Source organism: Nuphar pumila, chromosome 12, assembly GCF_984573655.1.
Source record: "Nuphar pumila chromosome 12, dmNupPumi1.hap1.1, whole genome shotgun sequence".
Classification (NCBI taxonomy): domain Eukaryota; kingdom Viridiplantae; phylum Streptophyta; class Magnoliopsida; order Nymphaeales; family Nymphaeaceae; genus Nuphar; species Nuphar pumila.
This window is the reverse complement of record NC_143260.1, coordinates 24245463-24264476: the sequence shown is the minus strand read 5'-3', so window position 1 is coordinate 24264476 and position 19014 is coordinate 24245463. Positions and strand designations below refer to the sequence as shown.

The following is a 19014-nucleotide window of genomic DNA, read 5'->3' as shown; positions in this document are numbered from 1 at the left end:
CTCACTTCTTGACATGGAGCTAAACATATTCTCCTAGTGATGAGTGCTTCTCCTCTATCAGGCATCAATATATCTTCCTCTACGTCCTCCTCAACTGGTTCTTCAAAAGTTTATATTCTGGGGTCATAGACATAATCAAACTCTAGATATCAAATCCTGAGTTTTCTTCTTCATGCGAACTCTCGATGAAGAGAGGTTTGTCACGACACTTAGTGTACTTATGATCGAGTTTTTTACAAATATAACACTTGATGAGGACATTGGAACTAGTGGGTCTCGCTTGGGTTTCTACTGATGCATTCTGATTCGCAACCCTAGGTTGACCAGTAGCATTGGGATGACGATAGGGTGGGACCACTTTAGCATTAGGGACCACTGGGACCTGTGTTGCTGGTTTAGTAGTCTAAGTAGTTCTAGCCAAGGTCTTTTGTTGAGTCGACTTTACTCATTGGCACATATTTTGATGAGCTTCGAACACCGTCCAACACTCAACAAAGTTCAACATGTCTTGCAATTGGAAGTTCAAACTTCCAATATACTTAGACACAAGTTGTTCTTCACTTTCTCTAATGTTATTTCACGCAACCAAGTCATGAAATTCTTCGGTGTACTGATCCACCGACTTGGTACCTTATTTCAAATTTTGATACTTTTGTTATAACTCTCTATGGTAGTTTAGTGGAAGAAATTGAGCGCGCAATTTCTGCTCCATGTATCTTTATCGCTCAATAGGTGTACGTCCTTGATGCATATGCATTTGTTTGAGCTGGCGCCACCAGGTTGGAGCTCGACCCTTTAGTTTTAGAGAAATTAATCCCATATGCCTATCCTCTGGAACTTCTTTAAGTTCAAAGATATCACAAACTTCGCTAATCCAGTCCAGGAATTCCTTGGGAGTTCCTATTTCCTTGAAATTAAGAATTTCAAATCGCAAACTAGAGTCCTAATGTGATCTCTGATGTTGGTGAGTATCCCTACTATCCCGATCTTGATGAAATGAATCAAATTCACTATCTGAATCATAGGAGTTTGTGTCATGCATTCTTCGAGAACTGTGTGGACTATGCTCGACTCGTCTGTCATGTTTCCTTGTGAGTTCTTCCATTCTTCGACTTAGGTCCTCTATTCGCTTATCAGCTTCCTCGAGTTGTCGTCATAAATCATAGTTTTCATATCTAAGTTCTCAACCTTTATTTTCGAGGTTAAGGGCATTTTGATCTCTTCCTCCCATTCGCCCAGACATGGCAAAAACTTTAAAAAAAATCACTCCAAACCCTGAACTGTGTCAGATTATGAAACCCGACAACCTACATCCACACCTAGTCTGAATAATGCTAGATCACCTCTAGAGACTCAACTGCTCTAACACCAACCTCATCCCAATACACAAAGGATCTGCAAGGTCTACCATGCAGAGCTTCATACGGGGTCATACTAATACTAGCATGGTAGTTGTTGTTGTATGAAAACTATGCAAGCTTCACGTGCTTATGTCAGTCTCCTACCCAATCCAGTGCATAAGCTCTCAACATGTTCTCAAGAATCTAGATCGTACACTCTGTCTGTCCATCAGTCTATAGATGAAAAGTTGTGTTGAACTTCAGTTTTGTACCCAAGACTTTCTGCAATTGGTGGCAAAAATGAGATGTAAAGCGAGGATCTCAATCTGACACAATCAAAAGTGGTACCCCATGCAGTCTAACAATCTCATCTATCTACAGGTTTGCCAAGCTCTCCAATCTCTAACTCACCCTGATTGGCAGAAAAATGTGTGTTCTTCCTCAGTCGGTCTACTATCACCCATATGGCATCATGCTGACGATGGGTTCTCGATAAACCCACGATGAAGTCGATCAATATGTCATTCCATTTTCACTTGGGGATGTCAAAAGGCTGTAACAGTCCATTAAGCCTTTGTTGCTCAATCTTAACTTGCTAACAAGTAAGATATCGAGACAAACTCTATAACATCCCATTTTATCCTGTTTCACCAATATGTTCTCTGTAAGTCCTTGAATATCTTGGTGCTACCAGGATGAATAAAATATTTTGACCTGGGGGGCTCACTCATTAGATCCTCCTAAAGAGCCTTTGAAACCCACCATTTATCCCTGAACATAATGGTCCTATCCTCCTTATGATGGAACTGCGCATTCAGCTTCTGGGTACTCTCACACAACTTTTTGAAGTTTGGATCGGTTGACTGTAGCTTCTTAATGCGATTGATGATATCAGGTCTAACCCTTATCCCTATACAATGGATGCATTTGGCTTTGTCTGCTAATGACCGCTACCTGGTAAACTCCTCAAGTAAGTCCCAACTCTAAACAATCATGCTAATTGTCGAAACTGATGTCTTCATACTCAGTGCAGTTGCCACTACATTTGTTTTACCTGCACGGTAAGAGATAGAAAACTTATAATCCTTGAGAAACTTTAGCCACCTGCATTGTCTCAAGTTTATATTATTTTAAAGGTAATGCCAAGACTAGAGCTAAGCTTAACCTCTTCTTCAGCTCCTGGAAGCTCTCCTCGCAACATGGTGTCCAAAACAACTTCACTTCTTTCTACAATAGCTTTGTCATCGGGGCAACTATATGAGAGAAGTCTTGGATGAATCGATGATAATACCCCGCCAACCCCAAGAAGCTTCTGATCTCTTTGACTGTCTTTAGTAGCTCCCAAGACAACACTGCCTCCACCTTAGTTAGATCCACCATTTTCTGATATATTGTGTTCGAAAAACATCACCCTATCGAGCTAGAACTCATACTTAGAGAACTTAGCATAAAACTTATGTTCCCAGAGTGTCTATAAAATTATCCTCAGATGTTCTCTATGTTCCTCCGTACTCTCTAAGTATATTAGAATATCATCAATGGACACAATGACAAACTAATCCAGCCACAACCGAAAGACTTGATACATCAAGTCCATAAATGTTGTTGGGGTATTCATGAGTCTAAATGACATCAGTAAAAACTCGTAATGCCCATATCTGGACTTAAAAGTTGTCTTCGGTATTTCTTTTGCCTTGATCCACAACTCGTGATATCTTGAATGAAGATCGATCTTTGAGAACACCTTCGTTGTGTGCAACTGATCAAACAATCGTCAATCCTGGGAAAATGACACTTATTTTTCACAGTCATTATTCTTCTTGACAAATAAAATTGATACACCCCAAAGTGGCACACTAGGCCTGATAAAACCTTTATCAAGAAGCTCATGCAACTGCTCCTTCAACTCAACGAGATCAGTAGGTGTCATACGATATGGTGCTTCTAACATTAATGTCATACCAGGCACTAACTCGATCTCTTAGTAAGGCGATAAACCTAGTAAGTCCTCTGAAAAGATATCAAAAAACTCATGAACCAAGTTCAATTGCTCCAATGGTATCTCTTGGCTATCCATAGTGGATACAATAGCCAAAAACACTACACAACTCTACTTGCAGTACTTAGAAATCTTCATTGCTGATACGATCTTCACCTCACCCACTGACCTAGTCACTTAAAACACCAACGTAGGCAGATCAGGTCACTCTAAGCATACCTTCTTGCCTCAACACTGAAGAGACGTGTTATGTCATGATAGCCAATCCATGCCCAAAATAACATCGTTCATTGTCATCTCGAGTATAATAAAATCGATTGACAACTCGTGTCCCTCTATAACTACTTGAATTGTAGAGAGGTACTTCATATATCGAGTAGACACACCCATCAGAGACATAACATCTATTGCATTCTCTAAGCTAGATGGTGCAATATCAAGCAATCCAGCAAAAGAAGAGGATATAAAGAGTGGGTTGCCCCTGAATCAAACATGACACAAGCAAGGTGATCAACAACTACAATTATACCTTCGATCATATCGTCCTGCTCCATTGTTTTAGCAACGTATACTCGTCCATTAGCCTTTCTCTACACCTGCTGCTACTGTGGCTGTTGCTAGCTACCCTGAGCTCCTGGCTTGTTCGGACAGTACTGGGTAACATGTTCGGGTTGTTTGCCCCTTGAAGAGAGGACAATAACCAATGAGATGGCTCTTGTTGCATCTCATGAACGTTTGTTGTTCCTTCCTCTATTGTTGTTTCTGCTAAGGACGGTTCTGATGGTTCTCCTATTGGGTCTTTTGTTTCTTGTTTTGCACTCTCTGTCTCTTGCCACTAGCAGGTGGGTTCTTCCGAGCTCCACCATTATTGTTGTCACCCTTCTTCGACCACCCTCCATTCAATCGCTCTCTCCTTATTCAGGATGAAAGCTTACTCAATAGCATCATTGAACATCGTATGGTGGCTGGTCATCATCCGAAGACATAGCCCATCCTTGAGCCCCCTCACATATTTTGTTTCCCTCGCATTGTCATCGGTAAACAGTTTGGGGCAATAACGCTCTAAGCTTCGAAATTTAGTGGTATAGTTCACCAAACTTATGTTTCTCTGAGTCAGCTCAAGAAATTGTTGTTGTATCATTTCCTTGACGAAAGAGGGAAAGTAGGCCTCCAAGAACTCCTCTCGAAAGGTCTCCCAAGGAATGGACTTTTCTGTAGCCAAGTCGCAGACTGATATACACGTACATTAATGTTACGAATATAGACAAACACAGACTAATATACATGTTTTTATATTATGAAAGTAACCCAAGTCGTAGACTGATATACATGTATATATGCTGCAAAAGTAACCCAAGTCACAAACTGATATACATATACATCAGTACTGCGAACATGGCCAAACACGCAGACTCATATACACATATATATGCAGGAAAAGTAACCCAAGTCACATACTAATATACACATATATATGCTGGAAAAGTAACCCAAGTGGTATACTGATATACACATATATATGCTAGAAAAGTAACCCAAGTCGCATACTGATATACATATATATGCTGCGAAAGTAACCCAAGTCTCGGTCTAATATACACGTACATCAGTGTTATATATATATATATATATATATATATATATATATATATATATATATATATATATATATTGTTGTTCAAGAATGCAAAAAAAAAAAATTTATACATTCAAAAAATCATAGGCATGTTTAAGAATGCATAATATCATATTTATGCATCAAGAACGTAAAAAATATAGCTTTTATACATGCAGAAAATCACAGGCATGTTCAAGAACACATAATATCTGATTTATGCATCAAGAACATAGAAAATAGGACTTTTATACATGTAGTAAATCACAGATATGTTCAAGAACGTAGAATATCATATTTATGCACCAAGATTGCAGAAAATACAGATTTTATACATGCATAAAATCACAGATTCAATTTTTCCTTAAACCTATGTGATTTAACCCATGTTAAATCCTCGTTCTATCTGAAAAAAAGAAAAACTTGTACCTTTTTCATGCAGATTTACGAAAAAATAGAAGAAAAAGGTGGAGAAGGAAAATCGTTTGAGAAAGTGATACCCTTCTCTCTCTCTCACTCACGGTCTCTCTCTTTCCTTCTTTTTTTTTTCATCTCTCTCTTCTCTTTCAAAATCTGGTTTTGAGAGAGAGGGTCTGATGGGACTTTATAACACAGGGACTCTCCACTGGGGGGACGTCCCCTAGTATTCTAAAATTAGAAGAGTTCTATTTAAATAGGAACTCTTCTAATTTTCTTTATATATATATATATATATATATATATATATATATATATATATATTTTTTTTTTTAAATAATATAGTTTACCCTAACATACTTGAATTATGAATCTTGGCAATAGGTTCAAGATCCATATCACTAATTAATGGGTTATGGATATTGGCATTGAGTCCAAGATCAATACCATGAATAGATCATGGATTTGGGCATCGAATCTAAGATCCATACCATAAATGGATCATGGATTTTGACAACGTATCCAAAATCAATATCACAATTGGATCATGAATCTTGGCAATAGATCCAAGATCTATATTAAGATCCACTAAACGCGCTGATTAATATACATATTTTTATGTTATGAAAGTAACCCAAGTCACAGACTGATATGCATATATATCAGTGCCACGAACATGGCCAAACATGTAGACTGATATATATATGCTGCAAAAGTAACCCAAGTTGCATACTGATATGCATGTATATGTGCTGCAAAAGTAACCTACGTCATAGTCTGATATACACGTACATCAGTGTTTATATATATATATATATATATATATATATATATATATATATATATATATATATATATATATATATATATATAGCTTGCAATTGTGAACAACAACGAAATCGAAGATTGATATATCAGTTGCGAGCTGCGAATACCAACGAAATCACAGACTGATATATCAGTAGCAAATAGAGTCTAGGTTACAAGCTGACACACACACACATATATATATATATATAGGAGACTGATATATATGTGAATCTTTGTTCAAGAATGCAGAAAAATTATATTTTATACATGCCGAAAATCGCATGCATGTTCAAGAGCGAAAAATATCAGATTTATGCATCAAGAACACAAAAAATATAACTTTTATACATGCAGAAAATCATAGGCATGTTCAAGAACGCAGAATATCAGACTTATGCATCAAGAATGCAGAAAATGTAGCTTTTATACATGCAGAAAATTGCAGCCATGTTCAAGAAAGTAAAATATTAAATTTATGCATCAACAATGCAGAAAATGTAGCTTTTATACATGCAGAAAATTGTAGGCATGTTCAAGAAAGTAAAATATTAGATTTATGCATCAAGAACACAGAAAATATGACTTTTATACATGCTATAAATCACAGATATATTCAAGAACGTAGAATATCATATTTATGGTCCAAGAACGCAAAAAATACAGATTTTATACATGCAGGAAATCACAGATTCTATTTTTCTTTAAACCTATGTGATTTAGCTTAAGCTAAATCCTCGTTCTATCAGAAAAAGAGAAGAACCCATACATTTTTCTTGCAGATTTATGAAAAAATAAAATATGAAGAAGGTGGAGAAGGAAAATCATTGGAGGAAGTGATGCCCTTATCTCTCCCTCTCACTCACGGTTCAGTCTTGCTCTCTTATCCAACTTTTTCCTCTCTCAAAATCTGGTTTTGTGAGAGAGGGGCTTATGAGACTTTATAACACATAGAGACTCCCCATAGGGGGGACATCCTCTAGTATTCTAAAATTAGAAGAGTTCTATTTAAATAGGAACTCTTTTAATTTTCCTCTTTTATATATATATATATATATATATATATATATATATATATATATATATATATATATATATATATTAAAATATATAATTTTTTTAAAATAATATAGTTTACCCTAGCATACTTAGATTATGAATCTTGGCAATAGGTTCAAGATCCATATCACTAATGGGTTATGGATATTGAAATTGAGTCCAAGATCTATACCATGAATGGATCATGTATCACAGATCATGGATTTGGGCATCTTTTCTAGGATTCATACCATAAATGGATCATGGATCTTGACAATAGATCCAAAATCAATATCACAATTGAATCATGAATCTTGGCATTGGATCCAAGATCTATATCAAGATCCACTAACGCCAGCAAAAATTATGTCTTTTAATAAAATTTATGTTTATTAAAATTTAAAATTTAAGAAAAAATTGCGCCATATTGTAGAAAATCTCCCGCGTTTGAATGAGTCTGCGAAGCCTTGAATGAGGCCAAAAAAAAGTGTACCAATTTTGAGAATGGACCATTGTCCAGATTTGAAGGTGGGGGCATTCATGAGCTTGCTCACAGCAATGTTAATAGAATTAAGTAATGAATTAGCTAGAAGTTTAGACATCAATCTTTTTTTTCCACAAAGAATCCCACAACACTTTGATTGATGGTGAGAAGCCCATTGCAATTGTCAAGCATGGGCGTCAAGTTTTTTTCACAGCTATTTAGTTTTGTTGAAATACAAGTTATATAGGTGTCATTGGTGTCTATTTTTGTTGTGGCTAAGCGAGCAGAAGAGATCAGTAGAGTCGATTCAAAATTTTGAAGGAAACCAGCCTTCTAGAATTTGTCAGCACCCAGAACTCTTAACTTTATTAAACTGATGGAGTGATGGGCATCCTAAGCTTTCTCCTTAGGGGGTCCATGCTATTGTTGTCTATTGCTAATAATTGGAGTCTACAAAAATATGAATAGATTTTGATTGTATAGGGTCCGCTTAAACGTGGCAAGCAGAAAATCGAGGCATAGGAAAAGTCCAACTTTTTCTTCCTCACAAAAAGTGCAGAGAAGCTCCTAGTAAATGCATGTCATGTCATGAAGGGAGAAAATATCGTGCGTTGGATTGAGACTGACTCTCTCACATTTCGGGTTTTTTTTTTTTTTATCTCCGCATAGTTTTTTCATGCGCTTTCATTCATGTTCTTATAGAAGTATTTTATCTCAATTATACCACAAAATACTTTCTTAGGTTTACAAAAAAAAAATATATTACAATATAATGTACCATTTTTTTATCAAAAAAATACAGCAGCTATATTGGATATATGTATATAGAGAGAGAGGGAGAATGGTTCTCCCACCAAGTGGTCTATCCACCAGTCCGAACCCTCAAAAGTCCTACTTTTCTGACAAGCCTTGACTATGTGACAATAATAATCTTCATGGTCAAAAACCTAAAAATAGACTTTTGCATTAAACTTCTTGATGTGTAAATAGGAAATTTATTTTAAAGGAATGTAAATAGGATTTTATAATGTAGAAAATTTTAGAAAATTCAAAACCACAGAATTTTAAATTCTGTAATATCCTATCTATACATAAAAAAAAAATTGATCCTGCGTAGGTATTCAATTATAGAGATTACATTGGTACGATCAGATTTGTGCAAAAGAACATCTATAAACGACTTTTGAAGCTGATCAAGACAGGTGGAGGACCACCTTTTTCTCTCTGTCTCTCTCTCCTTTTTTATATATATGCTGATTGTATAAACTATTTGGTTAAAAATCACAGGTACAGCCTGACCACATGAATGTAATCAGCATTGTGTGTTTGTCAGAGATCTTCATGGTTCAGTTGGTATGAAACATTACAGTAGATACAAAGTTATTAGTGTGTATACAGATCTTCAAAGGCATCTGAAAATAGAGATGGGATCAGGTCAGAGTGTGCTCTGACAGTACCTCTGGATGCCATTGATCTCAAGATGGATGGCATCCAAAACCTTTTCATTCTGTCAGAGCACTTCTTTTATGTTGATTTGATCGTGTTTTATATTTGTGTTCACATAGTTTTTTATTTGGTTTTGGTCGTGTTTCATATTGATTTCTATGCATTTTCTTTTTATTTTATTATGCACTTGCATAATCGCTTCGTAACTATATCCTGCTTCTCGCTTGATACTACTTTTTAATACTTGCTTCTGCGTCACACATCGCTTCCCGTATTCATTTTATTTTCTGGTAACTATGGTTAAAACCCCCATAAACAGTTATCCTTGTTGTTTTTAAAATGTTGAACACAAAAAAAAATCTATTCACTCATGCCTCTTTACTGTCTTATATTTAGAGAGAGAAAGAACTGAACATATTAGGCTCCATTTCTCATTTTGCCCTATAGGTTTGAAGTGTTTTATGATAGATGTGAACCGTTAGATGTGTTTAGCATGTTCCATTTAATGGGAATCAATCTTGGATCATGTTTTTTGGATGAAAAAATATTTTTTATGAGCCTGAAAAAACTGGTACCTTAGTAGCCATTGATTTTGGATCAGCCAAAAAACCTGTATACAAGTCAGATTCCAGCAATCCAAATGTTTTCACTAAACAAAACATATAGCTCACATCTAAGGTGTTGACGTGAGAGAAAAATGTTTACAACTATGATTTTCAAAGGGGGCTAACGTGACCTAACGAACGCATTACTCATATATATATATATATATAGAGAGAGAGAGAGAGAGAGAGTCCTAACAATTTTTTAACCACAGCGGGTTTCCCAAAATAAAGAAGATAAAGATGTTGTCCAGGTTGAAAATAAAGTAAGAGAGAGAAGAAACAAACATGGCACACTACTATTTTCAAAGGTGGCTAACGTGACCTATCGAACGCATTACTCATATATATATAGAGAGAGAGAGAGACTAACAAATGGGTTGGCGGGTCGGGTTCGTGTTAGCGGGCGGTCAGGTTGGTGGGCTGGGTTCGGGTAAATGGGTTAACCTGCCCGCCTAACCCGTTTATTAAATGGGTCAGCCGGGTTGGCATAACCCTAACACGAACCCAATCTGTTTAATAAACGGGTTAGGCGGGTCGTTCCGTTTATGACACGAACCCGTTTAAGCCAAACCCGAACCCGCCTAATTAAGAAGCGGATTGGGGGGTCGGGTTGGCAGGTCGTGTCAGATTTTGCCACCCCTAACTAACACACCAGAAAATAAGAATGTGATTCTAGAATAATCTAGAGGGAATGTGTTATCGGGCTTTAACTCTATGGTAGATGAAAGTGGTAGAGGGAAGAAGGGGATTGGGCATAGGAACGAGAGACTGCTAGAAGAGATCTTCAAATTTGATCGTTTTAAATGTAAATTGGTTGGCAAAAATAAGAATGTCACAGGTAGGTTAGTTGCCAAGATGGTTATATTTGGGGAAAACATATTTTTGGAAGGCAAGCTGGGGTGAGGCAGATCCCTGCTAGTTATACAGCTATATAACCATAGTTTTTTTTTAAAGGAGTGGAGAGAACCATAGTTAGCAATGCGTGAATCAGCAAAAATCGCAAATGGGGAATCACGTGGTTGGTAAGAGCTGTATTGCAGGTTCGTACCCTTAAAAAAAAAAAAACAGTAAAATTCGTTAAATACTGGATATATGAAAAACATACGAGTTTAATTCGGTTTTAATTTTATAAAACAGGGTAAAAAATGGACATATATATAAGAATTTTTTATGAAAAACAAGTTAGGGTACGAGAACAATGAGATTCATATTCAAGAATCATTATGATCTGAACTCGGAGATGGGATCCAATTAGATCCATAATTGATTTTTGTTTGAAAAGTATTTTGTTTACACAACTTTTTATGTTGCAAGTTTTGCAAAAACAAAAAGGAGTTTCAATTGTTTTTTTATATTCAAAGTTTTATTAAAAGGAAGTGTTTTATTAAATGGAGTTTTACTAACTATGGGGATAACCACCCATGAAAGGGTAAGCCAAATTGACTAGGCTCGTATCCGAGAGAGCAGATGAAGTGATCTGCTAAACCACTTTTAGAAAAGTGATTTGGCATCCTCACCGTCCACAAATGAAGCAATGGACGGTGAAGATGTCCAATCAATCACTTTCTTAAAATGATTTAGCAGATTACCTGACCTGCTCTCCTCATATCCCAATAGCTTGTAATGGTTATTCTTTTCTTTTCTTTTACTATGGTACTGGCTTTTGGTGGAGACCAAAGGATTTTGTATATTTAAAGATAAGGCACACCTATCACCATTTTTTTGCTAAAGTTACTAATTTGACCTTAACTATACTGTAAGCAAAAAGTCGCATTCAATCATTTAAAAAAAAACAATTAAAGTGTTATTTTAAACAGTTATTAAACTTGATAAAGTTACTTTTTTATCCTTCACTACAATACAACTACAAAAAAGTGAGATTCAGTCGTTTGAGAAAAAGAAATGTATAGCAATGACATTTCAGTATGCTATGCACTGGGACTCGTTCTCGTAAAGGCCAAAGGCAGCATAAAACTCCATGCTTGCCTATGTTGATGATGATGACGACGGCAAGAGTTGCGATGCAGCCATCTGTCTGGTTGTGGATATAGTAAAGAAGATTTTCAGATCCAGTCAAATCAGTCCAAATTAGGAACCCCGTCCCACCAAAACCATTGCCAGTGAAACCCACGCCTATGCCCACAGAGTCCGACCAAGGCTTGATGGGGGAAACCAACCCAACAGGCAGAATCCCAATGGCTAAGCTAACCCAACGGCGAACGGCTGGTTTTCTTCGTAGGCATGTAGGGGTAGGGGTGTCAACAGGTTGGGTTGGGTTTGGTTTGGTTCGAACTCAGATCAAACCAAACTTAGATTTGAATTGAGATGTTAGTATTGAGTCTGGATTTGAGTTTAATTGGACCCATCGTAAGCGAAGCCATACCCAGACCCTATGAAGATTACATGAGCCACACCCGGATCATACATGTTAAAATAAAGCCTTTTATCTTTTTTATATTGAAAGATGCGGATCTTAGTAGAAACTCAAATTGGTACTAGGGTATGATTTCAAATGTTAATCGAATCCTTTGAGTTTGACCCTAATTTTAATTGAACCTTTTTGCATTTTAAAGAGCTCAAAAGTCAACAAAACCACGTGGCATTTATCCAAAATGCAAACAGACGGCCACGATGTCCGCATGAGCAAAAACGCTCATGTTCAGCATGACCTGCAGATCTGCTTCAGTTTTTTTTCGTTTTTCTTTCGAGGGAACCGTGTGAACTGGAAGCCGCAGTTATTTGTCATCTCTCACGTCAAATAATAAGGTAAAAAGATAAAAGACTGAACAAACGGGCTGACGGGTATAAAATCTACCCCGCGTAATCAAATGATGGCGCATTCTGATTGACATTGATACATCTCCTGCTTAGAGCCACAGAGAGAGAGACAGAGACTAGCACACCACTCAACCTTTTTTTAATATCGATCGAGAGAGTAAAAGACAGAGAGAGGAGTCCTGAGTGAGAAACAGGCAGGCCATCCAAGAGAGAGAGAGAGATTGAGAAAGAAAGATGAGCGTGGGATTGGTGCAGGTAGGTGGGCATGGTTGCTACAGGCTCAGCAGCCTTGGGGTGCAGCAGCCGTCTGAGAGAAGAAGGGCGCCGTCCGTCTGGGTTGGGGTACGGTTTGGGAGACTGTCGCAGGGGAAGCGGTCGCTGTGCGTGGTGAGGGCGGTGTCGAACTGCGAGCAGTCAATCAGCTTCTACCAGTTGCTGGGGATCCCGGAGAGCGGGAGCCTGGTGGAGATCAAGCAGGCGTACAAGCAGATGGCTCGGAAGTACCACCCGGACGTGTCGCCGCCGGACCTGGCGGAGGAGCACACCATGAGGTTCATTCGGGTGCAGGAGGCCTACGAGACGCTCTCCGACCCCAGCAGGAGGGCCATGTACGATCGGGATCTCGCCAGGGGTCTGCAATTCGCCTTCTCCGCCCGCAAGAGGCACGAAGAGGTACCATGCTGGACTTTTTTTCCCTTTGGGGACTCTCTCTCTCTCTCTCTTTGGTGAATTGGGATTACGAGAGAGTTGTTCTCATTCTTAATCCTTTTGATAATTTGGGTTGGTTGCCGTCAGTTTTGGGTTTTCGGAGCTAGTCTTTTATTTGAATTTTTTTTTGTTATTTGGGCTTTGTTAGTTTGTTGAACTTTAGGCCTTTCTTCTTTGAAAGGGGGCGGATTGTATTGATTCTTGGGAGCCAAGTTTAGATCTATCACTTATATCTCTTTGTTAAATTGTTCTGAAAAAAATTGGGATGTTTCTCTTAAATTGTTCTGAAAAAAATTGGGGTACCTCTGTTGAATTGTTCTGGAAAATTTGGGATCTCTCTCTCTGGGATCTTTTCGTTATTTTTCATCCTTTCTTAAAGTTGGGTTGTTTTAATTTTATTCCAAATCAGATATTCACCTCAACCTTGTTTCTTTCCTTGGAAGAATTCAGTTTTTGTATTTGAATCTTGGTTTCTATCTGGTTTTGTTCTGCCTTGAGATTGCTGTTTTTTGGGGGATTTTGTTCATCGATTCTCTTTTGTTATTGTTCTCTCTCTTTTATGGTAATGAAAAAGTTAGTCTTCTTGTTGCTCTGGGTTCTCTCATGAGCAGTGTTGGGTTTTTCTTTTTTTCCCTTGTTTGATTTCTGGTTGATTGTTGTCTTCCTGAACATAATTATTTTCGGTTCTTTGGGTTATTATTGAGATTTTCTTTTGTTGGGTCAGGGTTTGGAAGATAGAAACGGATGGAGGAGTCGCTGGCAATCCCAAGTTGCAGAATTGAAGAGGAAGAGTGTGGAGAAGAACTTCTCCGAGAAAAACTTGTCGTGGGGAGCAAGGATGCGTAGGCGACGAAGGGAGGCATCATCCGAATAAAATTCCCCTCCATATATATAATATATTGTACATAATTTTGTTTTGTTTTAAGCAAAATTTACGAGATATTGTAGAGGAAGAAAATATATAATGAACCATTGGCATACTGATGCCTCTGTAGTTTCCTTGCTTAGTCCGCAACTATTTTAATACAGATGAATGGTGCAAATTATCTTCTCGGTTGAATGTTTGAAATTATAGCCAGCTATTCATGATTCAAATTGAGCAGGAACAAACGATAGTTCCTCTTTTTTTGTTCATGAGAAATTCGTGATGCATTGCCATATCTGCTGAAGCAGAGGCGTACCTGGTTCCAGCTGACGACAAACTCTTCTGCGTAATGTTTCTTTCTTTTTTGGCAGGATAGGAGTTCCACTCAGGCGCGTTTGATTCGCTGTAACAAAAGTCATGGGGAAATCGCATGGCCCTTGCACGTGTCTCAAAAGCAGTAGAAAATCATCCCTGCCTAAATGTATTTAGGGGATAAAATTTCCTAAAAAATTAGAAAAGATCATAATTTGTCAGGGCCATCAATCGCGCCTTATAATTGTTCAACTCGGATATACATGGATCATCACCATTTTTATGTATCAAACTTACCCTAATTATGTTAAAGCGAGCAATTGAAGAATACACCAATTTTTTATGCCAAGTTTCTTAATTCAGTTGAGATGTTAGACTTTGGTTTTGTTTTGGTAATTACACTTTGAAAGCGAGTCCCTATCATTCAGCTGATGTGAGAAACAAACGATCTCCTCAATCGAACTGCTCATGTTGATGAGTACTGTGCCTTCAATCACTGAGTGAGTGAGCAGAGACCGATTTTTGTAAGCCTTCAATTCCACTTGCTACACCATTGCCCATCACGTGGTATATATAGGTATCCTAGAGATACCTTCGAAGAGTCACCATGCATCATACCAAAAGGTATGATGCATGGGAAGATGCACATACGAAATGGACACTTTATTTTTCAACATTCTCTCACTTGACCCGAGTATGTGAAAGTTCATGTGGATAGGTCTTAAGTCTACTTTATCAGTCCAAATTTGTTGTTATGCTAAACTTTTAAACTTTATAAGCAGACTTGATGCATAACCAGCAAAAGAAAGAAAGAGAGAATCATATTTTTATTACTAAAATGTGATCATATAAAAGTCAGCATGCATGACTACTGGGTTTCAAACAAGCCCGTCCTCTTAACATGTTCTGCATATAATCCCAGGGCCAAACCCTTACTAAGAAGATCAACTATCATTTCTTTAGTCCCTATGTTATCAATATACACCAAAAGATTCTTTGTCCTCTCATTTACAACAAAATACTTCAACTCCATATGCTTACAAGACATAGTACTTTTATTGTTATTGAAGAAGGATACAACGACTTTATTATCACAGAATACTTTCAATGGTCTTCCAATGGATTCAACCACCTAAAGTCATGAGATAAAGTTTCACAACCAAATGACCTGTGAAGTTGTCTCGAATAGAGCTATGAACTCAGCCTCCATGATGTGGGCAACAATAGTGGACTGCTTCTCACTCCTCTAAGAAATCGCACCACCGGCTAACAGAAATATGTATCTCGTGGTAGACTTTCTACTGTCAGGACAACCTCCTAGATATACATTTGAATTGCCGATAACCTCAAGGTGGTGCGCCTTTCTATAAGTTAACATATAGTCCTTTGTCTCTTGCATATAATGCATGACTTTCTTAGCAGTCTTCTAGTGAGCTAGACCAAGATTCGATTGAAATCTGTCAAGAACCCCGACTGCAAATGATATGTTAGGGTGAATGCATGTCTGAGCGTACTGCAAGCTACCGACCACTGATGCATATTGTATCATGGTCATCTGTCTTTTTTCTTCTTCAGTCTATGGGCAGTCCTTAAGGCTCAATTTATCACCTTTTAATATGGGTGTTATAGTAGGAGCACAATGCTCCATCCCATATCTCTTGAGAACTTTATTAATAGAAGCTTTCTGAGAGATACCTAGTACACCTTTAGACCTGTCTCGACGGATCTCAATGTTGAGAACATAGGCAGCCTCTCCCAGGTCTTTCATTTCAAAATGGAAGGATAAAAATTGATTGGTTTCTGTCCGCATATCCTTATCGTTGGTTGCAAGTAATATGTCATCTACATAAAGCACCAGAATTATGAAGTTACTCTCACTTGTCTTGAGGTATACACATCAATCAATGATGTTTTCTGTGAATCCAAAGGTCAAAACAACTTTGGTGAACTTCATATACCATTGATGAGAGGCATGTTTAAGTTCATATATTGACTTTTTCAACTTGCAAACCAAACAGTCTGACTTACCTTTATAAAAATCTAGAGATTGTTCCATGTATACCTCTTCACTTAATTCACCATTTCGGAAAGTTGTTTTTACATCCATTTGGTGTAGCTCTAGATCAGAATGAGCTACTAGGGAAAAAATAATCCTCATTGACTTTTCAGTCGAGACAGAAAAAATATCTCGTTGTAGTCAATACCCTCCTTTTGAGTGAAACTTTTAGCAACCAACCTTGCCTTATACTTTTCGCTATTGCCTTTAAAGTCTCTTTTGGTCTTGAAGACCCACTTGCACCCTACGAGCTTGACTCCTCTAGGCAATTCGACAAGATCTCATACTTGGTTTTTGGCCATAGAGTCTAGCTCTTCTTTCATGGTCTTTATCTAAAATGAAGATTGCTCACACTCAACAGTTTACTGAAAAGATGATGGATCTTTAATATCTATGAAATATACCGATGGAGGGGAATATCCGACAACATATTTTAGAAATGAGAAATATGGCAACTCAATTAAATGACATGAAGGTCAGCATATTTGATTCTTTCATGGTCCACTTAATAATGATGATCAAATTTGTCATTCATTTCTCATGAATGTAATCTGATCATCATTATTAAGTGGACCAAGAAGGAATCACATATGTTGACCTTCATGTTATTCAATTGAGTTATCATATTTCTTATTTCTAGAATGTGTTGCCGGATGTTCTCCCCACCGGTATATTTCATAGATATTAACATTGTCATCAAGGTGTTAGCCCTTGCTTTATGTGAACTGACAAATTGCGCCTCTATAGCTTCCAGAAATTCTTTTAATGTTCTGCATGTGGGTATGGCACTCCTAATATTCTTAGCCACACGAGACTGCAGAAGCAGTAGGCTAAGTCTATTTGAGCGCTCTCACTTATTAAAATCATTTTTTTGTTCAGTTGTACTATTATCAGTTAACGGTGCAAGCTTGTGCAGAGCTAAATCTAGATCCATATAACTTAATGTGAATTATACCGTTTTCTTTGAATCACTAAAATTCAAGCCATCTAGAAAAAAATATGACTTGGATCATTAGGAACCACAGAATTGGACACTGTAATGACAAAAGGACATTCATAAATATTCATGCACATTCGAGATTTGAAAAGGTAAATGCAATAATAAGACCTCTTTATCATTTACACTTTTCTAGGCAAGTAGTAGGGGTCATTATGGTCTCACTTTGGTGAGTACCCATAACACGCAAATGCACTTTGCCTCCCACTATTTGATAAAATTGAAAAAACATGTAGCCAGAGACAAGTTGACATGGCACCTTTGGGTGCTACATGTTTCAGGTGCTGAGATACATTCTTTTCATTTTATACTGCTAGACTTTGAACATGACATCACTAGCAGTCCATCATTTTGTTAAGTCTGACACAATTTCAATATTGACTCATTTCATTATTGGTACAAAATAACTTAATTAAGCATACATTTGATGACTTTGGTGATTATAAATGCATCTTAATCAAAATTCAAATACCATTCTTTATGTCAATATTGTCTATATGATGCACGAAAATACATATTTCTAAGATATAAATGAAACATCATGCATTATAACATAATGTGTGCAAAATAAACTAAGTGTTATACATGGAATGTGCTTAAAACTCCTTAATTGATTCTAAAACTGAATGAATCAATCACAATGATACTTCAAAACGATCCAAGAAATCCCCAAAAACATTGAACCGACACCAAATCATTCAAACCAATCATTTTATTCATAAAAGATATTCAAAACCAGGATGAACTGGTGAAAATGGCCTCTGAACCAGTCAGAAAAGTAGTGAACCAGTCCACAAAACTCCTGAATCGATCCAGAAAAGATTTGAACCGGTCCAAAATACATTTAATCAAACCGGAATGGACAGAAACGGTCTCAGAAAACATTGAACCAGCCCTTAAATGCCTCGAACAGGTTTTGTACAGCCCCAAACCGGTCCTAGAATGCAAAGAACCGATCTGAAACATATAGAACCGATCCTAGAACCGGTCTGAACCTAATGAACCAGTTCTGAAACCGATTTGTCCAGTTCCAGACAACAGTTGTTTCTCTATCATGACAGACTAAGATGACATTATAAAATCTAACTTGAATCATATTTCTTCCACGGTATGACCATAAAAATGGATCTGGTAGTTTCTTGAGTACTTATATATCAAGTTATACGTATAAACGAGATCTCAAAAGAGACATATAGATGGAACTAAAATTGTCATTTTTTCTGTTTTATAGCCAAATTTTTTAGATATTGTAGAGGGAAAAAATATACAATGAATCATTGGCATACTGATGCATGTTGTTGGTTGGCTTAATCCTTAGATATTTTAATACAGATCTGTGATGCAAATCATTTTCTCTGTTGAAAAATTGAAATTGTAGCCAACTCTTCATAATTCAAATTGAGCAGGAACATGTTAGTTCATGTTGTTTGGTCATGAGAAATTTGTGATGCATTGTCATATATGTTGAGGCAGTGGCCTACCTGCTTCTAGTTGCTGACAAACTCATTTTGATGCACTATGTTTCTTCTTTGACAGGACAGGAGCTG

The 19014-nt window shown here is 37.2% G+C and overlaps 1 protein-coding gene across 1 annotated transcript; it reads left to right on the top strand.

The window, feature by feature from the left end:
* Positions 1-12584: 12584 nt before the first annotated feature.
* On the top strand, positions 12585-14280 carry LOC149820333 (chaperone protein dnaJ 20, chloroplastic-like). The gene is made up of 2 exons (XM_089983414.1): positions 12585-13201; positions 13962-14280. The coding sequence occupies exons 1-2, from the start codon at positions 12764-12766 to the stop codon at positions 14109-14111; spliced, it is 588 nt and encodes a 195-aa protein (XP_089839540.1). The 5' UTR covers positions 12585-12763; the 3' UTR covers positions 14112-14280.
* Positions 14281-19014: the final 4734 nt, after the last annotated feature.